This window comes from Stigmatopora nigra, chromosome 13 (genome assembly GCF_051989575.1).
Source record: "Stigmatopora nigra isolate UIUO_SnigA chromosome 13, RoL_Snig_1.1, whole genome shotgun sequence".
In the NCBI taxonomy this organism is placed as follows: domain Eukaryota; kingdom Metazoa; phylum Chordata; class Actinopteri; order Syngnathiformes; family Syngnathidae; genus Stigmatopora; species Stigmatopora nigra.
The window spans coordinates 876,027-899,050 of NC_135520.1; the positions used below are offsets into that span (position 1 = coordinate 876,027).

The 23,024-nt window shown below is 39.1% G+C and overlaps 4 protein-coding genes and 1 long non-coding RNA gene across 5 annotated transcripts; 1 reads left to right on the forward strand and 4 right to left on the reverse strand.

Moving 5' to 3' along the window:
• Nucleotides 1-362: 362 nt before the first annotated feature.
• gabra2a (gamma-aminobutyric acid type A receptor subunit alpha2a) lies at nucleotides 363-3,787 on the reverse strand. Its single transcript, XM_077730699.1, has 9 exons — nucleotides 3,708-3,787; nucleotides 3,478-3,584; nucleotides 3,310-3,377; nucleotides 2,453-2,673; nucleotides 2,141-2,223; nucleotides 1,880-2,023; nucleotides 1,627-1,779; nucleotides 1,361-1,563; nucleotides 363-852 (listed from the first exon to the last, which is right to left on the reverse strand). Exons 1-9 carry the CDS (start codon nucleotides 3,770-3,772, stop codon nucleotides 541-543), a joined length of 1,356 nt encoding a protein of 451 aa, XP_077586825.1. The 5' UTR covers nucleotides 3,773-3,787; the 3' UTR covers nucleotides 363-540.
• Nucleotides 3,788-5,729: 1,942 nt separating this feature from the next.
• Nucleotides 5,730-7,503, reverse strand: commd8 (COMM domain containing 8). The gene is made up of 5 exons (XM_077730700.1): nucleotides 7,347-7,503; nucleotides 6,718-6,873; nucleotides 6,466-6,618; nucleotides 6,101-6,256; nucleotides 5,730-5,865 (listed from the first exon to the last, which is right to left on the reverse strand). Exons 1-5 carry the CDS (start codon nucleotides 7,389-7,391, stop codon nucleotides 5,845-5,847), a joined length of 531 nt encoding a protein of 176 aa, XP_077586826.1. The 5' UTR covers nucleotides 7,392-7,503; the 3' UTR covers nucleotides 5,730-5,844.
• atp10d (ATPase phospholipid transporting 10D) lies at nucleotides 7,488-17,118 on the forward strand. Its single transcript, XM_077730702.1, has 23 exons — nucleotides 7,488-7,889; nucleotides 8,890-9,182; nucleotides 9,673-9,871; nucleotides 10,089-10,289; nucleotides 10,504-10,589; nucleotides 10,666-10,772; nucleotides 10,851-10,982; nucleotides 11,440-11,552; nucleotides 11,632-11,884; nucleotides 11,979-12,187; nucleotides 12,275-12,463; nucleotides 12,824-13,127; nucleotides 13,309-13,415; nucleotides 13,507-13,633; nucleotides 14,076-14,260; nucleotides 14,319-14,574; nucleotides 14,741-14,817; nucleotides 15,410-15,535; nucleotides 15,609-15,809; nucleotides 15,984-16,064; nucleotides 16,486-16,590; nucleotides 16,681-16,856; nucleotides 16,927-17,118. Exons 2-23 carry the CDS (start codon nucleotides 8,950-8,952, stop codon nucleotides 17,084-17,086), a joined length of 3,627 nt encoding a protein of 1,208 aa, XP_077586828.1. The 5' UTR covers nucleotides 7,488-7,889; nucleotides 8,890-8,949; the 3' UTR covers nucleotides 17,087-17,118.
• Nucleotides 8,826-13,116, reverse strand: LOC144206026 (uncharacterized). Its single transcript, XR_013328269.1, has 3 exons — nucleotides 12,862-13,116; nucleotides 9,657-10,250; nucleotides 8,826-9,070 (listed from the first exon to the last, which is right to left on the reverse strand). It is a non-coding gene; the product is annotated as an uncharacterized LOC144206026 (long non-coding RNA).
• Nucleotides 17,119-17,154: 36 nt separating the features above from the next.
• On the reverse strand, nucleotides 17,155-18,587 carry lamtor3 (late endosomal/lysosomal adaptor, MAPK and MTOR activator 3). Its single transcript, XM_077730701.1, has 6 exons — nucleotides 18,419-18,587; nucleotides 18,214-18,248; nucleotides 18,044-18,102; nucleotides 17,601-17,734; nucleotides 17,446-17,509; nucleotides 17,155-17,349 (listed from the first exon to the last, which is right to left on the reverse strand). The coding sequence occupies exons 1-6, from the start codon at nucleotides 18,425-18,427 to the stop codon at nucleotides 17,276-17,278; spliced, it is 375 nt and encodes a 124-aa protein (XP_077586827.1). The 5' UTR covers nucleotides 18,428-18,587; the 3' UTR covers nucleotides 17,155-17,275.
• Between the last annotated feature and the right edge of the window lie 4,437 nt (nucleotides 18,588-23,024).

Below are 23,024 nucleotides of genomic sequence, written 5' to 3' on the forward strand. Positions count from 1 at the left end.
AAAAAGATAAAAATAATAATTTCTTTTTTATAATTTTTTTAAATAGGGGTAATCCTACCCTAATTTTTTTTCAAGTAGTTAGTCGAGCTTCCGCGTTGATCTTCACAATTTTATTAACTTTACAGTAGAAGCTGAATTTCTATCGTTTAAAAATGGATACAAGGTTAAAAATTGTACAGCGGTTTGGGAACTGTGACATTTATGTTTTTTGTTTTGTTTGTTTTTTTAAAGAAAATCTTACGAGCATACATTAATATTACACCGATACCATATTTGGGTAAAAAGGATTATGTCACAACAACTTGAATTGTGAAAAAAATACAAAATAAATTAATATAATAAAAATCCTTTTTTTTTTTAACTGGTGACCATTTTGAGCAATTTTACACACGATACCAAGGCCAGGAACAATTTAGCATCCACTTAGCCTAGCCTAACAGTGAGGCCCAACCTGGGATCGAACCATCGACCCCCGAACTGGGACGTTAAATATTGCAAATTATATAGGGCAAGTATGTGCAGGAATTTGACAAAAAGTCCTTATTTGGAATGATCCAAACCTTTGATGACGGGTTCTCTGTTGAGGTAGGTGGCCCAGTAGACCAAGTTGAAGCTCCCGAACAGAACCGGGAACATGATGCGGGAAATGCGGTCGATTTTGCTGACGCTGTTGAACGTCTTTTTGCCGTGTTCGGCTTTCTTCCCCGACGAGGTCTTGCCGCCGTCGCCTATGGCACCTTTGGAAATGGTGGCTAAGGTGGCCAAGGTGGCGTCTTGACTTAAATTGGGGGCGTAGTTTGCCACGGCCACGGCGTAGGCATTGTTTTTCTTCGCCATGGATGATTCCTTCTTCTATGAGGAAAAGATTGATTTTACACAATTGGTGAAGTTGAAGAAATGTAATCAATCATCTATTAGGATTTGACAGTCGTTTCTAACCATGATAAAAAAATTCAACTCTCTACGTTATACGGTTTGGACAAACGTAGCGAGAGAATCTTAACATACACACAAAAATAAGCTTACACACCTATAAATCAGGCTTTTTAAAGATTATTATAGAAAAAATAAACGGTTAAAATAATTTAAAGTGTTTTTAGTGTTCTTCTTGTATAGAAATAAAAGTGAAAAGTGGAATTATAGTCTTTTTCTTTCAAAATTTGATCAAAAAATGTTTTTTTAAATCTAAAATTTTGGAAAATAAATCCCTTTCTATTTATCAATGAAAATAGAATATTTACCTTTGTTTTGTGAGTATTTAATGGCATGGATTTATTTAGCAATGCATTTTTATAGTGTTAAAAGTGTTGTTGAAAGCCATTAAACAAAAAGCAGGACAAAAAGCAGGACAAAACGCTACCTTATCATTGACGATGGTCTTTCCATCCCAAGCCCAACCTCGTTTGGTGAAGTAGTTGACCGTTGCGAACTCGATGAGCGCGGAAAAGACAAACGCGTAGCATACGGCGATGAACCAGTCCATGGCGGTGGCGTACGCCACTTTGGGCAAAGAATTGCGGGCGCTAATACTCAGGGTGGTCATTGTCAGTACTGTGGTGACACCTGGAATAAATAAATCATAGAATATACATTCCAAAAATCAAATTAATTCTGTATTGGACTCACCAAAAACGGTTCTGGCTGGAACCGACTCCCGATTCAGCCAAAAAGAAACTTGTGAGAGGATGACGGTCATGATACACGGTAAATATGTCTGGATGACAAAATAGCCAATTTTCCTCTTCAGGTGAAAGTGGGCAGTCATGACGGTGTATTCACCTGAAGAAACATTAAAAATATATAAATATATACAGATTAATAATAATTTTCTTTTAGCTAATTCCAAACTAGCTAGGATAGAATGAAAATGAATGGTTACCAGTGCTGGATTGAATGGTTTCCTTTCCCACCGTTTGGCCCACCAAGTCATACTGGTTGAGTCTGGATCCGTCCGCCGCCACGTCCACAGACTGGGAGGCATTCCGAGTCCAAATGTAAGTCACTTCTGTTTTGGTGTAGGCGTCTAAAGGAGAAGGAAATTAAATTATTCTGAAAATGTGTAAGATTGCCAACTTATTTGTCATTGAATGTGTGAACCGTAACAAAAATATATTTTTTGGGTGAGTTGTTTCATACTTACAGCTGCCAAATTTAAGAGGACATGAGTGAGAGTCCATGGGAAAGTCTTCCAGGTGCATGGGACACTCGGCTTGAACCGTCAGCCTGAAAATAAGAACATTTGGATGGGTAGTGATTATCGTGTGGTGCGCGCATTATGCTTTTTTTTTAAATTTAGAATTTTTGTTAATTAAATTTTCTCCATTTAGTATTTGATCAAAACCCACTATGTGCTTTTGGATTCTTCAGATGCTTTATTAGTTAAATAAGAAAGGTTTAAACTATAAATACAACTACATTATTGAACCACATTGATAATGGTAAAAACAATCACCTCATGGTATAGAGAAGCGTTCCATCTTCCATAATCCTCAAAAGTTTGTTGGGCATGGTCATGTTATGGGCCACCGACTTCTTGCCGTTGTGAAAGAAGGTATCGGGAGTCCAGATCTTGCTGGCCATCAAGTTGTTCAGGGGAAGAATATTCATTGGTCCGTGAAACTTTAATCGCTCGTCTTTCCAACTCTGACGGAAAAACACGTCGATGGTGTACTCCTGAAAAAAAGAGTAGTACATATTGTATTACAAGGGCTGCCTACTACTACGGAATTTAATCAGTTTGCCCAGAAACTCTATTTGTATATATATATATATAAACATTTGCACACACATACACATATATACACACTAACATATACACACATATATACACACGTAATGTATACATACGATATATATACACAGACACACACTTTACAGAGGTAGAGTGAAATGATCTATTGCAAATTTGATGAGAATGGACAATAAATTAAACATGCGTCCATCTTCCCTATTTTTGTTGCGCTTGTGGCCCCGATCATAGTCTCACGTCCATTTCTCTGTCTGACCCAGCGCAAAGTACTTTTGTCACAAGACAGGTGAAACGGAGGCCTGCTTGAAATTCGGAAATGGGAAAATTGGAGAAAGCTTTTAAGCTACCAAAGAAAAAAAAGAGGGTGTAGAATCTTGAATTTAGTGCATACTGATTGAGCACCCTGTCCATTTTTTTTTAGAGTTTTAAGTGCACCCAATGTGAGTAAATATATGCCATTTAGTTTTTTACGTCTTCTTCTAATCTTTTAATAAGGGGAGCAATTGCCCGAGGTTGCCAGGTATGCAATAGTACACAATTAATTAAATTATATGACTTACCATGTCTGTATCAGACACGGGACCAAAACTTGTCACATAGATATCCGTTTTGACTTCTGTCACACGGTCTAACAAAAACAAAAAAGTGGTAGTAAAACATACAAAGCTTTAGGACCGATTTATAGAACAGCATGGGAAATAATATTAATAATAATAAATAAGTCTTACCGCCCAAACCGGGTCGCAGTCGGTTATCGTAACCATCGAGGAGGCTGTCCAGGATTTTAGTGAATGTAGTGATGTCTTTGCGTGTTGCGTTGGAATCGGCTTGGGAACTAAAAAAAAGTCAAAAGCAGGTGAATTACACTCAATAATGGGACATCGAAAATAAAGTTTGTAGGTATAGAGTCTGATCTCTACCACCACCTGCTGGCCACCTGTAAATACACATAACTTACCGATTATACATCGCAATCACTAAGACCGAGACAGCAATAAAATAAAGGCGCCGTCGTCCTCTCATCTTTTTCAACCTCTGATGCTCCTAAAAGTGAAACAAAAACAAGGAAACATTCATTTTTTTGGCATAGAATTTTTGTCACTGCATTTTGTTATTTCACGGCCACATTTTGATGCTAAGAAAAAAAAATGTGAGAAATTCAATGCTGTAAAAAAAGTAAAAATAAATCAGTGTTCCAAATTCATCATTTTTTGGCAGATTTCCTTTCATTAGTTAAGACCAAAAGAACAAATGTGCAAATTCATTTAAAAAAATGGAAATATTAGTCCACATTTTTAACATACTTGTAATAGGATAGTTGTCCACTGCAGCTGATCCTGTTGAGAAAGTGGTAGGGGCCAATTTTGAATACTTTGAAAGGGAATCAAAGTATTATTTAAAAGATGAAGATGTGTCTCGGTCGGTATCCTTGTCGCTCGTCCACGACTGAGCAACTGAGCAGAGTACCCAACGGAGCTCTTATTAAATAGTCAGCAGGTCAGCTCTCTTTATTCTCTGGCACAGATGCGCCAACCAATGGCTTCATGCTCCTTTTTCATTGACAAAATATTCCATATTCCTGTAAAAGAAAAAAAATTCAATCATTTCCATGAAAACGCATACAATTGACCCAAATTATTATGTATCTTCCTATTTGATTCAACTATTTTGTCATTATATAAGTATGATGACATTTAAAGCTTTACACAAATAACAACAACAAACAAAAAATAACTAATAAATAAATAAATAATAAATGAAGTAGTCGAGAAGAGCACAAATAGCAAAGGAACAAATAAATAATAAAACCAATAAATTATACATGTGTAAATATGTAAGATTAGAGACAAAGGCTATTTTCTATCTTTAGTACCTTGTGCAGGTTGATGTTAAAAATGCAAGATAAAAAAATAAGGCAATAGTTGGGAGGAAAAAAAACAGGACGAAAAAAAGAAAACATAAAAACTCTTTTCTCCGAGCAGCCTTTGAACGCACCATTTAGTTGAACTTGCAATCAATAAGGAAATAGTGACTAGAAAGCAACATAAAAACGCTTTCCTCCGAGCAGCCTTTGAACGCACCCTTTAGTTGAACTTGAAAATCAAACATGCAAAATGAAATCAATGAGATAATAATAGGGTGGAGTAGAAAAAACGGTAAAAAAGACTAGAAAGCAGCACAGAAACTCCTTTTTCCGAGCTGCCTTTGAACGCACCTTCTGGTCAAACTTGCAATTGAGTCCCCCTGAGAAAGCAGATCTTCCCAGCACAAAGAAAGGACAGCAAAACTCCAGTTCCAGAAGCTAGAAGAAAAGAAACCCACATCTGAGTACATTTTGAAATACAAAGGCCACAAGTGTTAAACCCACCGACCTCTCAAATGCAAGGCGGTCCCCCGCGGGCGGCGATGACGGTCATCGCATCGGACGGCGTGTTTCCAGGCTCAGATTGGACCAAGCTGCCGTCAAAAGGTCGCAGAGGGGATTCCGTAAATGCTTAGTCACAAGTACAGTCACGTTGAGCTGAATATAAACACAAGAAAAAGACAGAGCAGGCATATTCTTGGCAGCACACGTGCACTCCAAGTGAGGAGGTTGACCTCATCGCTGCTTCTGACCGCATCAACAAAATCTCAGCTTCTGTAAGAATGATCAGTAAGGACAGAACAAATATCAACATACTGCAATAAAACTCAAAAGATGAGTTTGGAATTGTCATGTATTCGCCAAGGTTATATAGATTCCACTGGAAAATGGGAATAACTGATTGGATGAGACCAAATGTGGCTCAAATCTCAGTCGTACTCCTGAAATGTCATAAAAAGGAAAAATGAATCATAAACTTGTCTAATCAAATACATATTTGTAATGCTTCTGAGTAATAGTAACATTTTTTAATCACAGTTTGATCGGGGCAAGATGCATTTGTTTTTTTCATGAACATTTTCCATGGAGCGAAAATTAGGATAGAGAACGAACAAACCTTGTTCACATCATTTTATTGATATATTCTAGGTAAACTCCATTGACGTGTACCAGGTCAAAGGTCATTAGTGCTTCTAATTTGGAGGTGAAAACTGGTTCCATAATTGTTTTGTTATTTCAACTGTAGAAGCACCTGTATTGAAAAAAAAAAATCACAAGGGACAAAAATTTAGCATTTGAACCAAATGTACTCACTAGCTAATTTTGGAGGGATGAAGTTATGTCGTTAGCGCTGTCGTTAGTGTTTTAAAGTCTAAATTCGGTACGATAAAATACCGAAACGCTATTATGACAATGGTCTAGTTAATATTTTGAGGATAGGGGCAGGAAATGAGAACCCGAAAGTGGGAAAAATACAGACATTTTACCTTATTAGCAGCCTCGAGTGAATTAATGAACGTGTTAAGCTCTTCTTTGTTCATTTCCATGATGATGGGCTTCGAAGCTTCGTTTTCTCTGACATCCAGATTGAGATTTAACAAGGGAGTCTGAAGAGATGAGATGTTGTCGCTTGATAGTGCCATCTGGTGGCAGAAGATAATCGTTACAAAAACAGACACTTGCTAGCTGCATTTTACCATAACATGAAGGAAATGTGTTGTTTTTTCTTCTTCTTCATACATTGTCCAGGTAGGAGTTCAGTTTCCAATTTCAGTGCAGTAAAACCCCAATTATCAGAATTTTATGAACTTAAAAAAATAATAAGTAGCAAGATCTCCCTGTATTAATTCACCTTAAGTTGCCAGTCAAAGTCTTGTAGTGTAGCAGAAGAGATAGAGTTGGTTCTTTCCAGTAGAGCATTGTGAATCTCTTCCCGTCTGGCGTTTAGCACGTTGAGCACAGCCTCTGAGTGGCTGCTGCTCAATTCCGACAGGCTAGCTAGCACCTGAACACAACAAATGGGACACACTAAATACGTATTTTTAATCTGAGAATATCTTCTCCCTCCATTTTAATTCATTATACAACCCGTTAATGCACTCACCTCCTCATCAGAGCTGCCATTCCCCACTGACAGGCGGAAGAGAGCAGCTAACGAATTCATAAGTTCCATCCACTCCTCCAGGTTCCAAAAATTGCTATAGTCTCCTCTACAAGGAGGTTCTCTTCCACAAATTCCATCCACGACCCTGTGACATAACTGTAGTCACAAGTACTCGTTAAAAAAACAAATAAAACCATGAATGACATGTTATTTTGTCTTCTTGTTTGAAGTTTTTAACCACCTGGACTACAGTCGTAATTACCGTAGGGCAATTAACGTTCTTTCCTAGAACACCTGTGGACAGCGCTAGCATAAACCGTCACAAATATTAATAAACACGGAATTACAACGTTACAGTAAAGACAATTATGTTTGCGTAATGACAATAAGCTTATACTAAAGACAATTATTTTGGCGTAATGACCAAAAGCTTACATTTATTCATTCTTAACTAAAAAAAAGTCTAGTTTGTTTTGTTTTAAACGGAATTTCGTAACACAACGTTCCATTCGACTTTAAATTCATTCAAGTAGCTTATTAGCTTAGAAATTAGCTTTAGTAAACCCCTCATATTGCCCCGAAAACATTTTTTACCCGTCCACAACAAAAATAAAAACATTTATACTCACTTTAAGACACTCCGAAACAGGCACGTTAGTCAATTGTGCCGCCATAATTCTTCTACTTCCGCTTTGTCACCTGACTAGCTACGAGTCACATGATTGTGACAGGAAGCGTTCTTTTTTTGCATTTTCGTATATATTTGAATAAAAATGTAAATCTAGTGTCAACAATATCTATAACAATATTTTCCAATCTCTTATTATTAACGTTAATTTGACGTCCAAAATGAAAAAAATGGAAAAAAACGAAAACAAAAATCAACTGAATAGTGAAAATATTCAAACCCCTTTGACAAACTGTGTTATTAAAAGGATATTACATTTTCATTCATTCATTCAAATGTTACATTAAGTCATTTTTGATACGTCGAAATGGCAACGAAGCGGAAGGAGCACAGTTATATAAAAAACGGTTGCGACAAGACAGTCATCCGCAAAGTGCTGCTTTCCCCCCTTTGAGATACGAACAGTAACAACTGATTTTGTTATAAAATCGCGAATGAGTCGCCATAATTTGACCTCAATCTTCATTTCGACGTTGAAACCAGGGTAAGTCTGTCATGGGATAAAAGCTCGCCGTTTTTTGAAGAGAAATTATAGCTCTAGAATAGATATTTGTTTCATTCTGTCTGGTCGATTTTTGAGATTCAAGATACCTATAAAGCACTGTAAATTTGAGATACGATCATTTTAAAAATTCCACGACCAGTTATTGAGGTTAAGCAGAGATTTGTCAAGGATGTGTGTTGTTTGGCACTACTTCGTTACAATGTACAGTATTTACTGTACTGTACATTATAGCTACAATAACAGTGATATATTACTACTATTTTTGTTATTATTTTTTGTGGACAAAATGGAGATTTTCTGGCAGTTTTTTTTTTTTAATTTAGTGAACGTTGTGAATATTTAACCTTTTATTAACACCTTGATAACAACAACTTTTGCTAAATATTTTTTTGGTGGTTGTTTGGGTTTGTATTTATATCAATTGGTTAGTATTTCTTTCAGTTTGATTGAATTATTATATTTTTTATTTGTAGTATTAGTTATTTTAATTAGGTGAGTGTTGATGTCATTTTTAAGATTATTTTTTTTTTTATTTGATTAGTGAAATATTTATTGGACTATTTTATGTTAAGTTATTTAACATGACTTATTTTCATATTTTCAGTTCAAATGTCTATCGTTGTTGTGATTTGGGCGGGGCTTAAAACTGCAGATTTCATAAAGTACCAGAATGAGATTGATGGCTTGGTGATGTTTATTCTTCCCACCGACAAAGTACAAGTAGACTATTCATCGCCATACATCAATCATTTATGAAAAGTAATAAAGCTGCGTAAACAAATCTTGCCACGCCCACTTTTGATAACGTCTCCTAAACTAACTCACAATCACGTTTGTGTACTAACCCCAAAGTAGCTCCCAAAAAGAATGAAATATTTTTTTGAGTCTTACCGACGTGAACTGTCTAGAAATAACTTTCCGTTGGAAATAACTATAAGGATGCAGAAAATGAATAAATATGATTCTTGTTTTGAATTAGACGATGAAAGTGTGGAGGTGATGATCGAAAAACAGCAAGCCGGACTGCCTTGCCGACCCAATGGAGGTCTGCCGTCGGCTAGGACGCCAATGTCGGTGGCGCTTTTTGGGTGGAAATGGGCAAAAAAATTGGGAGGATTCTCCCAAGCCAAAGAGGAGAAGCATTCTCATTGGCCGAGGGCCTCGAGGGGAAGAACACGGCACCGGCCAACGTTACAAAGGGAACAAGATCCACACGACAAAATACAGCTTGTTAAGCTTCATCCCCATGAACCTGTTTCAGCAGTTTCAGAGGTCAGATTTGTCAGAAAATGGCACTTTTTAATCGATATTTTTGGAGGTCATTTCATCATTGGCTACCCATATCAATTTAGAAGGCTGGCTTTAAGTGAACGTGTCTAAACTGCTATTAACTCAATTTTTAATTTTTTTTATTCAGAAAATTGTGTATTTAATTTATTTGCTAAAAATTAAGCTTTACTATTCTTATTTTTATTTATTTTTTCAAATTTGAATAATAAATTGTAAAATTAAAAAAGCTTGTTTTAATTGGAATTTAAAAAGAAGTGGGATCATTCCATTTAAATGTTATTTTTACTTTTATATTAAAAAGGACAAATAGTAAATATTTTTTTATTATTAATTGCTAAATAAAAGAATATTTAATATTTTTGGTACATATTTTTATCTGTTATCATTTCAACCTGTTGTTGGCCATGGATGGATTGCTCGTTTGTTGTTGTTGTTGTGTGTGTAATTTGAACATACCTTTTCTTGCTTCCAGGGTGGCCAACCTCTACTTCTTGTTTCTAATTTTGCTGAACTGGGTCCCAGTGGTGGAAGCCTTTCAGAAAGAAATTACCATGATTCCATTACTACTGGTTTTGACCATCATTGCGCTCAAAGACGGCGTGGAAGACTACAGACGTTACATCTTTGACAAAAAGATCAACAACCGTGTCGCCACTGTCTATTGTAGGCAAGTTATATCCCAGAACACTCACTCAGTCATTAAAAAAAAAAAAAAAAAATCGGAGCGGTGGTTAAGTGGTTTTCCCATCCGGCTCGCAGTCCTGGGGTGCAGGGTTCGATTCCAAGTCGGTCCTCGCTGGTTCCAGCACCCCGCGGGACCCTTGTGAGGATAAATGGTTGGGAAAATGAATGCATAATTCATAATCTGTCCGATTTATTTACAGAAAGAAGAAAGATTATGTTGGCGTTCGCTGGAAAGAGGTTGGAGTGGGCGACTTTGTGCGGCTATCTTGCAACCATATCACCCCCGCGGACATTTTGCTCCTTTATTCGTCGGATCCTGGCGGCACGTGTTTTATTGAGACGGCCAACTTGGACGGGGAAACCAACCTGAAAGAAAAGCGCATTGTTTCAGGCATTCCACTGCAGGTAAAAAAAATGGTCATAATTAATAAAAGTGTTATTAATAAGTGACAATACCAGCTCGTTTCATGTAAAAACAAATATATATTTTTTTCATTCATTAACAACACATTTAAAGACACTTTTTTGTATTTATATCCATTTCTAAACAATTAGGAACATATTTGATGACATATTTGATCCTTAAAAAAATCATAATAATAAAATATTTCACCCCAAGGCAGCGGATTTCAACCCCGAGAACTTCCACAGTCGTATCGAGTGTGACGACCCTAACGACGACCTCGCCACCTTTCGAGGTTTCATGTAAATATCGGCGATGCCCGTCTCCATGACGGAACATTCTCGATATGAAATATGTTATTTTTTTAATCATTTTAAGGGAGTTTTCTAGCGGTTCTCACGTGGGATTGGACAACAACAACCTACTCCTGAGAGGTTGCACCATCCGGAACACGGAAACCGTGGTTGGCGTTGTGGTCTATGCAGGTAAAAAACCCCAAAACTGTCAAAAATTATTATTTATTCTTGTGGATTACCTCCATTTTAACCATTTTTTTGACTAAGGACACGAAACCAAAGCCATGATGAACAACAGCGGGCCAAAATATAAGCGTAGCCACTTGGAAAAGCGCTTAAACGTTGATATTTTGTGGTGCGTGCTCTTATTGGTGGTCATGTGTCTGACTACTTCTATAGGTAAGTATTTCTTCATTTTTTGGTGGAAAAATGATACTTTTACGATGGCTTTCAGTCCAAATACGTTACAATTGATGAACCGAGCTGCTAAAAATATGTAAATATTTAATGAATGTGCGGTTTTGGTTTACACTGGACTGTTTTAAGTTGCAGCGCTACTTGATGCATTTAGCTGATTGGTCGCCATTTTGACGGACAGGGGCAAAGTGGACATTTGTGTTGGACGTTTTTCACCGAAAATTGCACTGAAATATAAGCAATTTAATTGGTTGTGTGTCACTTTAAATGAGTGAAATGCATCAAGTAGTGCTGCAACTTAAAACAATCCAGTGTAAACAAAATCAACATGTTTTTGCTTCAATAAAAAGCCATTTCATGACTTTTTTAACTTAAACAACTGTTCATCAAGCTAACATAGCGACATTAGCCGTGCTAAAAATGCTATGTGCTTTGCTAGGTCATGGACTTTGGCTGAAACAGATTAAAAATGCAATATTTTTGCCCAATGATGATACTCCTCCCGCCCTGGCTGGCTTCTACATTTTTTGGACCATGATTATTATTCTGCAAGTATGTTGGTCGGACTGTATTTTTTTTTGGTTAAGTGCTAAATGCGCTAAAACGGGCTAACGATAGACTATTGAAACAGGTGCTGATCCCCATCTCCCTATACGTGTCCATTGAGATTGTCAAAGTGGGTCAGGTGTATTTGATCCAAGAGGATTTGGACCTGTACGATGAAAAGACAGAGCGTGGGATCCAATGCCGGGCGCTCAACATCACGGAAAACTTGGGTCACATTCGGCATTTGTTTTCCGATAAAACGGGGACTTTGACGGAGAATGACATGGTTTTTCGTCGATGCAGTATTTATGGGATTGAATATCCTCACCAAGAAAATGGTAATGATTCGAAACCATTGCAAAATTCACCCACAAAAAAGCCACATTCATTTCAAATAGCCAAAACAATGAAGATTTCATTTTTTTTAATCAGGTTGGAGGTTGGAATTCTACGAGACGGAAAAGAACGACGCTAGCGGTCGTAACGAAACGCTCCAATGTGGCTCCCGAGCCAAATACGGCAACTGTCGATCCGTCAACTACGACTGCAATGGCAGTTCGGTATCCGTCCACGCTTTCCTCGCCGAGTCTAACGAAGACGAACGAGCGTCCAATCATTTCCTTCCAAGAAGAAGCGGATTGGTCTGTCATAGCTATTTATCTTGTTGAAAAATTCAACTTTCTGGAGTTTAATAACTTTCCAATTGTGCTTTTGTGTCTGAAATTCAGGCAAAAAAGGTGATTCCGGACCCCGATCTGGTGAAAAAAATCATCCATCTTCAATCTCCCACAATGCCGTCTGGCAATGGCGTTTTTGAGGCCACGTCAAATTTGGAATTGGCCGCCATCATGGATTTTTTCCTGGCCATGGCCGTGTGCAATAGCGTGCTGGTTTCATCTCCTATGATGCCTCAAAATGTGAGCAATTTAAAATCAATCTTTTTTTTTTTGGGTGCTTATTTAACAACTTCAAAAATTGCTGCTAGTTTTTGTCGAAATAAAAATGAAGACATTGAATCCTGTTTAAATGAGCTACAAAGTGCCCGTCAGGCAGACCACTTTGCGACCCCCAAGCGGTCTACTTTTGGCCCCCGTGCCGCATCTTTGACACCACCTTGTTCAGGTCAATTCAAAATTAAGTTAGGGGGCGGAGTCATAATTTTTTCTTATTTTTTTCCACTAAATAATGACAAATGTGTGACTATATTCACACAGTATACTGGATTTTTAGTCGTCCCTTTTTCTGCCTGACTATAAACATTGCATCACCCATTCCAGATGATGGAGAAAGACCCAGAAAATAAAGAGGAACTCACCTACGAGGCGGCGAGTCCGGATGAGGCGGCTCTGGTCCACGCCGCCCGGGCTTATCGCTGCACCCTGCTGGGACGCTCTCCACAACACCTCCTGGTGGACATGCCCGGTATGGGCGCCACCGCCATCCAGCTGCTTCACGTCCTGCCATTTGACTGCCACCGAAAGAGGATGTCGGTGGTGATCCGGCACCCTCTGACGGGTCAGGCGGTGGTGTACACCAAGGGTGCAGATTCGGTGGTGATGGATCTCGCGGGGAAGCCTGCAGGTGAGAGGCGGGATTTATTTATTTAATGAGAAACAGGAAATATTGATGTGTACCTCTACTTATGAAATGAATGGGTTTGTTTTTTGGAAGTTGAACATGTTGTAAGTAGGTGTACTTTATATGTAAATTCTCAAAAAAAAATGGTGGTGCATTTTTTGGATTTTCTAACCAATAATTTCAGGTGAAGAGCAAAGTGAGGAGAAGTACTTTCACATGAAGGAGCAAACGCAGGAGCATTTGGACCAGTACGCCAGAGAGGGTCTTCGGACTCTATGTTTTGCTAAAAAGGTAGCTTGTCTGACTTTTTGCTTCATTTTATTTTCCTGCAAAAATGTGATTTTTCTTTCTGTTTCTTTTTATTTATTCATTTTTGGTGCAGGTCTTGGGACAAGAAGAGTACCAAGTCTGGCTGGAGAAGCATTTGCTAGCGGAGAAAAGCATCGAAAAGCGACAAGAACTCATGCTGGAATCCACTCAAAGCCTGGAAAGCAATCTCACCCTCTTGGGTAGGAGGACCACCTCTTATTTTGAAGAACCAATCATTGTTGACTTCCCTTCCCCCATCGTTGTCAATGTCAAGCATTTCAAGTTCAGAGTGACTATTTCAATCCAACATCTCTTGCGACCTACTTTGTCGGGGGTTGGGTTAAGTGCCTCGTTAAGGGTCGTTGCGGGTGGAAGTTTGGGTTCGGCAGTGTTGAACCAACCAAATAATGATTAGATGTCTAAAAAAAAAACAAAAAAACAAGTGTATATCAGCCTTGTTTCATTTAGTGATATATTTCTATGAATAAATATAGCAATAACATTATAAAATGTAAAAAAATAAAATACAATTACATTATACGGACTATAAGGCGCAGGTAAAAGACTTTGGATGCTAATATTTCTGCCTTTGACAGCCCTACATGTCCAAATCTTTTAGGAAAATTCCTTGTTTGTCTTCAGGTTCCACGGGAATTGTGGACCGTCTCCAGGAAGACGTTCCGAGCACCGTTGAAGCCCTTCAAAAGGCGGGCATCAAAATCTGGGTCCTCACCGGAGACAAACAAGAGACGGCCATCAACGTAGCCTACGCTTGTCGACTGGTCGGCTCGAAGGACCAAATTCTGAGACTCAACTGCCAAAACCAGGTCAGGGCTTCCCAAACCCGTCAATTGTCCTCCATATTTAGGTTCCTCCATCTTTCAGGAGGACTGCGGCACCCTCCTGGAGGACCTCAAATTCCAAGCGCGGACCGCCGAAATATCTAGGGGTGACGAGGACGGGTTCGCATTGGTCGTGGACGGCCGCACGCTAGATTGGTCGCTGGGCGACCATTCCGACTGCTTCCTGGAGCTGAGTCGCCGGTGCAAATCCGTCCTCTGCTGTCGTTGCACTCCCTCACAAAAGAGCAGAGTGGCCCAGCTAGTTCGAGACCGGCTTAAGGTCTCTATCTTGGCAGTAGGTGAGCTAACTGTGTTAGCTATTTGGCTAGTTTTAACCCAAAAACAATTCCTATTTTCAAATGAGCCACACTCACTATTTCAAATCCCGGGATTGGATGGGGGACATCGGTATGCAAAAAGTATTTGAAAATGAAGTATTCAGGGTATTTTTTTTCTGTTTTTTAGGTGATGGGGCAAATGATGTTAGCATGATCCAGGTAGCGGATGTTGGCATTGGGATATCGGGACAAGAAGGCATGCAGGTAAATACTATTAAAAAAAAAACATGGATTTGTTGGTTAGCGTGGGAGTGGCTTATTGTGGGAGTGGCTTAGCGTGTCGGCCTCAAAGTTAGGGGTTCAAGTTTGCATGGGTTTTCTCCGGGTACTCTGGTTTCCTCCCACATGCTTAAAAAATGCATGCTAATGCTAAGCTAATTGGTTGCTAAAGTGTACCTGGTCTTGAGTTTGATTGGTTGTTGGTCTCCACGTGCCCTGCCATTGGCTGGTCATCAATTCAGTGTCCCTTGCATGGGATGGGCTCCGGCACCCCCGCGAACCTGGTGAAGAAAAGAGGTTGAGAAAATGAATGAATGGAAAGCACAAATGAACAAATTGAAACTTGTTTTTTTTTTTGGTATTTTTTACCCATTTAATCAGTTTAGCATTTTTTTGCTGTTTGTTTTTCGTGTTTTCACTATTTTTAAATGTTTTTTACACACCATTTTGCTTTTTAATTAAAAAAAATCTTCAGTTGGTTTAATTCCGCGGACAATTTTTGCCAGAAATGCCATTTTTTTAGTCCTGATAATAATCTCCATGATAGTAATTCCCTTTTTTTGGTGTTTTTTTGCAGGCGGTGATGGCCAGCGATTTTGCCATCTCCCGATTCAAGCACCTCCGGAAGCTCTTATTGGTCCACGGCCGTTGGTCTTTGTCCCGTCTTGCAAACATGATGCTCTATTTTATCTACAAAAACGTGGTCAGTTTTCTCTACACTGTTTTTTTCCCCACAATTTGAAGCTAACAAGACATTTTTTGTCTGTTTTTTGCAGATGTTTGTGAATCTGTTGTTCTGGTACCAATTCTTCTGCGGCTTTTCCGGGGCCGTCATGACCCACGCTTGGGTTCTGATCTTTTTCAACCTTTTCTTCACTTCCGTCCCTCCTTTGGTTTACGGCGTCCTGGACAAAGACGTCCCCGCCCAGCGATTGGAGGCGGAGCCTGAGCTGTACCGGGCCGGACGAGCCTACGAGGTGCTTGGGGAATTTTTATCATCTACGCTAAGTTTAAAGCAAGGGTGTCAGACTCGGGTTGGTTGGGGTTGGGTGGGATATAATAGATTTGGCCCCAGGGCCTCTAAACGCTTTCAATTTTCATCAATTTCATCTCATTTGAACTTCTCAACTATTTGTATTTTCTTTCTTTAGACCCATGCTCGGTTTGCCTTCTGGTTGACGGTTCTGGATGCCTTTTACCAAAGCCTCATCTGCTTTTTTGTGCCTTATTTTGTAAGTACGCCACTCTTTACGTCCATTTTCCACCAATTCGCTTTTAACCAAACATCACTAACACCCACAAAAACAACTATTTAGCACGTTGCTTATTAGCTAAGCTAATACACGCTAAACATGGCATCTTAGTATACACCAAGGGTGACAAAGATGTGGCTCTCGAGCTGCTCACGGCTCTTTATTTCTTCGATTTTTTATATATAGCAGTTTTTTGCCTTGTTTCATGTTTCTCCTATTTTGATTGGCTCTTAAAAGACTCCCATTTATCAGAGACCATTCCTAACAAATCATAAATTAGATTTGGCAAAATAATTTGGGAGATTAGATTTTTTTGGAGTGTTTTTGTCTGACTAAAATGTTTATATCTTTGCGTCCAACTTGTCCAACACTCATTTTAAGACATTTACGTGTTTGTCAGACTTACGTAGGATCGGACGTGGACGTCCTATCCTTCGGCTCGCCCATCAACGCGTCCGCTCTCCTCATCGTCCTCCTCCACCAAGTCATCGAGAGTCACAACCTGGTCAGAAGCGCCATTTTTAAAGTCATAAAAACAAAAAAAAATCCCCACTTTTGACGTCTCTACTTACTGGAAAAATCTGTTTTTTTGCAGACTTGGATTCACGTTGTGGTCCTGGTCCTCAGTGGAGGGTCCTACTTTGTTTTCGTGCTGGTTTTGGCCATTTCTTGCCGGACTTGCGCCCCCCTGGGTGTGGAAACATGGCAAATGTCCCAACCTCTCTTTTATTTGGTTTGCACGCTCACCGTGGTGACGGCGCTAACGCCAAGGTAAGATAAGAAAAAAGAATATGTTAGTTTTTGGTTTGAGAACTTTTGTTGTTTTGTGGTTTTTCCGCAGGCTCCTCTTCCGGGTTCTTGGCAACACCTTCCGCTTAGAATCAAACGCGCACTGCAGAAAAATTCAAGGGAACTTCAACTACTCTTTGGATGACACAAATGAGGAATTTTGCAGGGCAAAAGATTCTTCAATTGAAATTGTTTCGTCCTTAGAACTGTGAGGCTAGCACGCTAATGCTAACCACTCAACCAGAATTAACATAGGATCGCCAAAATAATGATTCCATCATGAATTAAAATGGAACTTTTATTTAGACCTGAAGTAGCATTGAGAAAAAACACACAATTGTAGTTTTGAACACAGCACAGAGTGTACATGTGAAAACCCAGGTGAGGATTCTTCATTGACCTTATGTGACTTCTACTACCTGTCGGAGCTCATTGACTAAAGGAGCCAACTCCTTCTCCAAACTCATGATGAGACCTGGACAAAGACACCAAAAAAGACAATATGAAAAAAATTGCTATTTTTTCCAAAAAAAAATTCATTTTTTTTTATTTTAAAAACATGTATTTTTACCTGTGTTTGCATCACTGCTGGCAATGAAACTGATGACAAGAGGTAAACGATTGAACTGTACAATCTGTTGAAAAAAAAAAATCACCAGATGCTGATATGACGGTTGAAAAGTATGGCTAGTGTTGTTTTCAACAATAAAAAAAACACATGTTGACCTGGTAGCTGTTGTAGTAGCAGATGATACTCTTGTTTTTGGAGAGACCCAACTTGCTTCCTTGATCTGTTGCTAACGCGAATGTGGATAGGAAAGCCGGTCTCAGCGCGTGGACTGGAGCGTTGTCGTTAGCAACTGTGGGGTGAAAAAAAAAATGGATGGCAGAGATAAGCAGTAACTGTAACAAGAATGTCTTGAGACTGTCAAATCTGCCAAATATGAAGAATCTGCTGTAGTGTACTGTCATTTTTGTTTTGTTATACCAAACTGCTCGGTCTGTATTTTGTACCAAAACTACAAAAATAAAAGCAAGCAATTGATATGAAAATTTTTGCTCTTTGTTAATAGGTACCATTATTTTGAAAGTAGCATCAATTTTCTATAATGCTATATTTTCTATATTCCTCAACTGTGTATATAGATATATATTTATTGGTTAAATACCTTTAATAACTGGAACTCCATCTCTATCCGTGACCACAATTGCATGAAGACCATCAACACTTAATAAAAGCAGAAAATCAAATAACGTATATTTTATGAAACTTTACTACTGTACAAAATGTTTCATTGACTGTAAACATATGAAAACAATTCCCATTTACTATAAATACCTTTGCAACTGTTTGTAGAGGTATCTTTTTAAATCCTGGAAGAGAAAAATGTGCTTTTAATGAATCCGTTGAACCATATCAGTAATGTATGACGCAGTAACGTAAAGTATTAACTTGGTGTGGTATTTTTGTATCTTGACATTATGTGCATTGAAAGAGATGCTAAAAAACTACAATAATCATATATAAAACAACAAATACTCACGTCAGCCATGGTGGCAAGTGTCTTCCCGTATCATTCAATATTTCTGGTAAAATGACAAAGACGTAAAGTTCGTTTTCACATAAAAAACATTCAGCAATGCTAATGTAGCAGCTAAGCTAGGTTTGATTGACAAGAGCGTGTAATGAGTAATACAAGCTTAATACAAAAACTGAGGTAAACGCTATGAAAAGAACGATACGTACCTGCACTTTAGGTATTTTTAAATAAATAATTTAGCTCATTTGAACTATGGAAATACATTTAAGTGACTGACATCAACGGAGACGGTCACGAGTGCGGGTCATGTGACCCTCTTGTTTGACTTCCGCCTTTTGATAAATAAATAAGGGAAATCAAAACTGCGCAAAATCTGAATTTGTTCAATTTGAAAATTATTTTTCTAATAATAATTAGAAAGTGACCCAAAATCAACAAAAAAGTGACCCAGAAATACCGTCAAATTATTTCTCCAAAATGTAAAAGGAAGTGACCGGAGGTCTCTCTCACGAAAGAAAAGTTCATCTTTTAAACAGCAGAGGGCGACAAATCCCAACAATTCCCACAGCATCTCAATCCATCATCAACTCTTCATTTTCTTTGGAATTCCTCAGCAAGTTATGAAGATATGAAATAAAACACGTGCACGTACGTGCATGTGAGACACACAAAAAGGAGGATGTTAACACTGTCTACAACGCTGTGAAACATTCGCTGGAGGAGAACAACGTCATTTTTCACGCATATCAGGGAACAGGGCAGAATGACAGATGCAGATTTGGTGATGTTCTACAGAACATTTTCTTTGAGGGGAAAAACGGGGGTGGGCGGGGACGCAAATGTCGGCACAATTCTTTATGATATTAACAATGAGTAACTTCTGAGGGTCACGGTCCAATCAGCGAGGTGGCTCCGGTATCATTAGAGAAGAAAAATAACAAAAAATGGATTCTCTGCTCAGTGTCTCTGCCATAAATAATAAAAAAAGTGGCTGAGAATTGGCGACATTGTCATTGTTTTTTATGACAGTGCCAAAATCTTATGACTTTCACTTCTATCTTTCTACCTTTGTGCAAACATTTCCCCCAAGCGAGATACTATTCTCTTTCTCATTTTTTGTTGCTGACACTTTGACCCAATCCCGTTCCAAATCTCCTTTTTTTTCTCCAAAGCAGGAGATTCCCACGTTCCAGCTTGTGTTTTCTGTCACGGGTAGAAAAGAAAACAACAGCGGCAATAAAAAAAAATAGCTATCTCTCATCTAGCTCATAAAAAAGTGTGCTTTAAGCGCCATAACGTATGGGCTCCATGACAACATGGTCCCAGTGTGTCACTCGTCTTGGGCCAAGACTGCTTTTGATAAATAGACTAGGCCATGGCGCCTTTTGGAGGTGAACAAAAAGGGGAACGGAGCTGTGGATGTTCTGCAACGGCAACATTTCCTCCAAAAAAATTACCCTAACATTTTAACCCCTTTGTGGAAATGACATTATAGCAACAAATGTTCACAAGGGTTCATTCTACTATATTTATGTCATCACTTGTCTATGTTGTTTACTTATTCTACTATTTATCTATGTTGACTACTTATTTTTTCTCTCATCTCATTCTCGCAACTGCTTTATCCTCACTAGGATCGCTGGGGGTGTAGGAGCCTATCCCAGCCAACTTTTGGTACACCCTAAAACAGTGGCCGGCCAATCACATTCTTGCCCAGGGACAATTTAGCATCCAGTTAGCCTAGCATGCCTGTTTTGGGGGTATAGGAGGAAACCATAGTACCCAGAGAAAACCCACGCATGGCAGAACAGGCCAGACAAAACCTGGATTCGAACCCAGGACCCCAGAACCATGCGGCCAACGTGCCAACCACTTATTTAATTTGTTATAAATATATGGATCATTGGCTATTTAGACCAAAACAACTTGGATCAGATCAGGGTCATTTTTTTGGTCCAGGTCATGGATCAGCAAAGCATCCCCACCCAAGAAAATCACATTTTTTTGGAAGCCTTGATTGCATTATAGTGCGTCGAATCCTCCCCCACAATCTGGTGTAGTTGTTCAGACAGCTGACCTCAGGAAACCTCCCAGCGGGGGCCCAAATATTTTTAGACATGTAATGTTTATGTCTTTTGACTTCAGTAGCTTTGGAAGTAAATTTTTCAAAATGAGAGCCCAGAGGAATTTGTTGACATCCCTCATTAAATATGGAGCAACATCAAGTCAAAGTACAGTTGAGGGGAAGCCATGAATTTCTCTCCCAGGGATTCTTTCATGGCCCATTCTCAACAATTATACAGTAAATGCTGCAAAACATGACATTGGACGTTTACGCTTCTGTAAACATCGCCGCAAGATATACGGTATACGACGCTAGGTTACAATTTGGGAAATAACTCCACGCCAAAACGCCGTCACTTTCATTTCGCTCTACAAAAGTGGTGTCAAAGGTGCGGCCCGGGGGCTGGAAGTGGTCCGCTTGCGGGTCCAAGCCGGTCCGCTGGGGTTTTTCTCCCAAATGGACAATTACAGTAATCCCTTGATTATCAAGGCTTCACTACATCATGTTTTTGGGGGAATTTTTTTTTAAATACATTTTTGTTGATTTTTTTAAAATTATTTTTTGGTTAAATTTTGGGGGGAAATTCATAACAATATGAAAATTCATGCTGTACTTTGCAAGCATAAACCACTCCCCCTGTCCTCCGCTTGTTACTAGGACCCAAAAAATGACATTAACTCACCTAAAAATGCCCCAAACCATCAGCAAATCTCATAAAATTGCCCCAAAACAACATTAACTCATTTTAAAATACCCCAAAACAATACAAAGTGACAAAAAACCCTCAAAATCAATAGAAAACAATCCAAAATTGACTAGAAGTGTCCTGGAAGTACCCTAAAAATACTGGTGAGCTCTAGTTAGCATGAACGTGGCTCGCTAATTTGGACCCCTCATCCCAAGGAATTTTATCCAATATGTTGCAACACATTTTTCTTCCCTTTTTCTGTCTTTCACTTGCGCTTTCCTCACGAGTGAACGGATGAAAAAACGGAGGCGCCGTGGGAAATGCGAGCATGTTGAAATTAGAGGTGTGGAATTTTAGCAACGGGCCAAAATATCAATGAGTCATTGCTACTGATTAACAGCCCCATCAATTACAGAAAAATGGATTCCAATAAAAACTCTTCTTTTTGTCAATGCCTCGTTATAAAGAATTGACCTGAAAATACACCAAATGTAACTTTATGTGGATAATATTTAGGAGAATTCATATGTGAAAACATTTCTCATTGGATGTTAGGTTGACCATGAAAGATTTTCAAAAACGGTCTGGCGGAGAAGATCCACAAACAGCGTCCCCCCCCACCCACGGTCCCTCCGTGGGGCACCGTGTCACTTCCTCCCGAGAGCTTCACGTCGCGGAAGGTCGGCGAGTTATTGCACCTGCTCTTCCTCCGCCGATGTGAGGCCTTTCGGAACAAACCGACAGAAGTCCACGCTCCGTCTGTTGATTCAGCTTTCAAGCATGGAAAGCCTTCCCCGAGGAACCAACGTCCCGGGGGAACTGGACAATTGCGGGTGGTGGACACGCCACCACTAGTGGGACCGACCATGCAGGTGACATGGAGAGGCTCTTGAACGTTTCATCGCTCCTTCATTTTCTGAACCGCTTAACCTCACTAAAGAGGGTGCTGGAGCCTATCCTAGCTAATAACAAGCACCAATTGGAGTACCCGGAGAAAACCCACACAAGGAAGAGCATGCACACTCCATACACCTGGGATCGAACCCTCAATCCCAGAATTGTGAGGCCGACGTACTAACCACTTCATCACCGTGTAGACAAAAAAAAAACAAAGATATATTGTTTAAAAAACAAAAAAAAATGTATTTTTACAGTTAAATCAGGGGGTCAATTTAGCATCCAATTAGCCTAGCATGCATGTTTTGCGACATTGGATGAAACTGGAGTACCCACAGAAAAGCCACACAAGTCCATGGGCAACATGCAAACTCCACACATTGAGGACCCACCTGGGATCAAACTCTTGACCTCAGAACTGCGAGGCCGATACCCTAACCACTTCTCCACGGCGCCACCAATAACACAAATGCATTACTATTAATAAAAAATAAATAAATAAAATTGATGGCTAAATTTCTCATTTCAAATCTTATGGAAAGGAGGAACTCTAATGTGAAGCCATTTTAGTGGAACGACTACATTATCTGATTCCAAGAGGAGGTCTGTCTTTCACTCTATTAGAGCTGGTATGCCAAACCTCCGTGACAATCCTGTTTACTTGGACATATCTGATGTAATATCAAGTGAAGGGTGACAATTATGGAGACCTCACACATACACTGACTTGGGAAAATAAGGTTACAACCCCAATAAAATCCCCAGTCGGCACACTTGGTTTATAAATGGCGTCCTTAACACAGCAATTGGCTTCTGTTTGTGTATTTTTCCCCTGACAGATTATTTTATTTTGTACTATAAACACATTTCAGTCACTCTATTTTTGTTCGTTGTGTTTTCCAGGAAAACAAATGGAAATTTGCAGCTACCATGAAATGACTCGATTTAATGGTTTTGAT

Bases quoted from the DNA above. Each gene is read 5' to 3' on its own strand.
- lamtor3 (XM_077730701.1), bottom strand. The intron at 18,103-18,213 runs GTATTTATAGTA...GCTTTTATTAAG, and splicing joins CTCTACAAACAGTTGCAAAG to TGTTGATGGTCTTCATGCAA. The intron at 17,510-17,600 runs GTCAACATGTGT...TTTTTTCAACAG, and splicing joins GCTACTACAACAGCTACCAG to ATTGTACAGTTCAATCGTTT.
- commd8 (XM_077730700.1), bottom strand. From the start codon at position 7,391: ATGGCGGCACAATTGACTAACGTGCCTGTTTCGGAGTGTCTTAAA. The intron at 6,619-6,717 runs GTGAGTGCATTA...TGTTGTGTTCAG, and splicing joins ATGGCAGCTCTGATGAGGAG to GTGCTAGCTAGCCTGTCGGA. The intron at 6,257-6,465 runs GTGAATTAATAC...TTCTGCCACCAG, and splicing joins ACTTTGACTGGCAACTTAAG to ATGGCACTATCAAGCGACAA.
- gabra2a (XM_077730699.1), bottom strand. From the start codon at position 3,772: ATGAGAGGACGACGGCGCCTTTATTTTATTGCTGTCTCGGTCTTAGTG. The intron at 3,585-3,707 runs GTAAGTTATGTG...ACTTTTTTTTAG, and splicing joins GTGATTGCGATGTATAATCG to TTCCCAAGCCGATTCCAACG. The intron at 853-1,360 runs GTAGCGTTTTGT...TTTTCCTCATAG, and splicing joins AGACCATCGTCAATGATAAG to AAGAAGGAATCATCCATGGC.
- atp10d (XM_077730702.1), top strand. From the start codon at position 8,950: ATGGAGGTCTGCCGTCGGCTAGGACGCCAATGTCGGTGGCGCTTTTTG. The intron at 10,590-10,665 runs GTAAATATCGGC...AATCATTTTAAG, and splicing joins GCCACCTTTCGAGGTTTCAT to GGAGTTTTCTAGCGGTTCTC. The intron at 16,857-16,926 runs GTAAGATAAGAA...GTTTTTCCGCAG, and splicing joins GTGACGGCGCTAACGCCAAG to GCTCCTCTTCCGGGTTCTTG.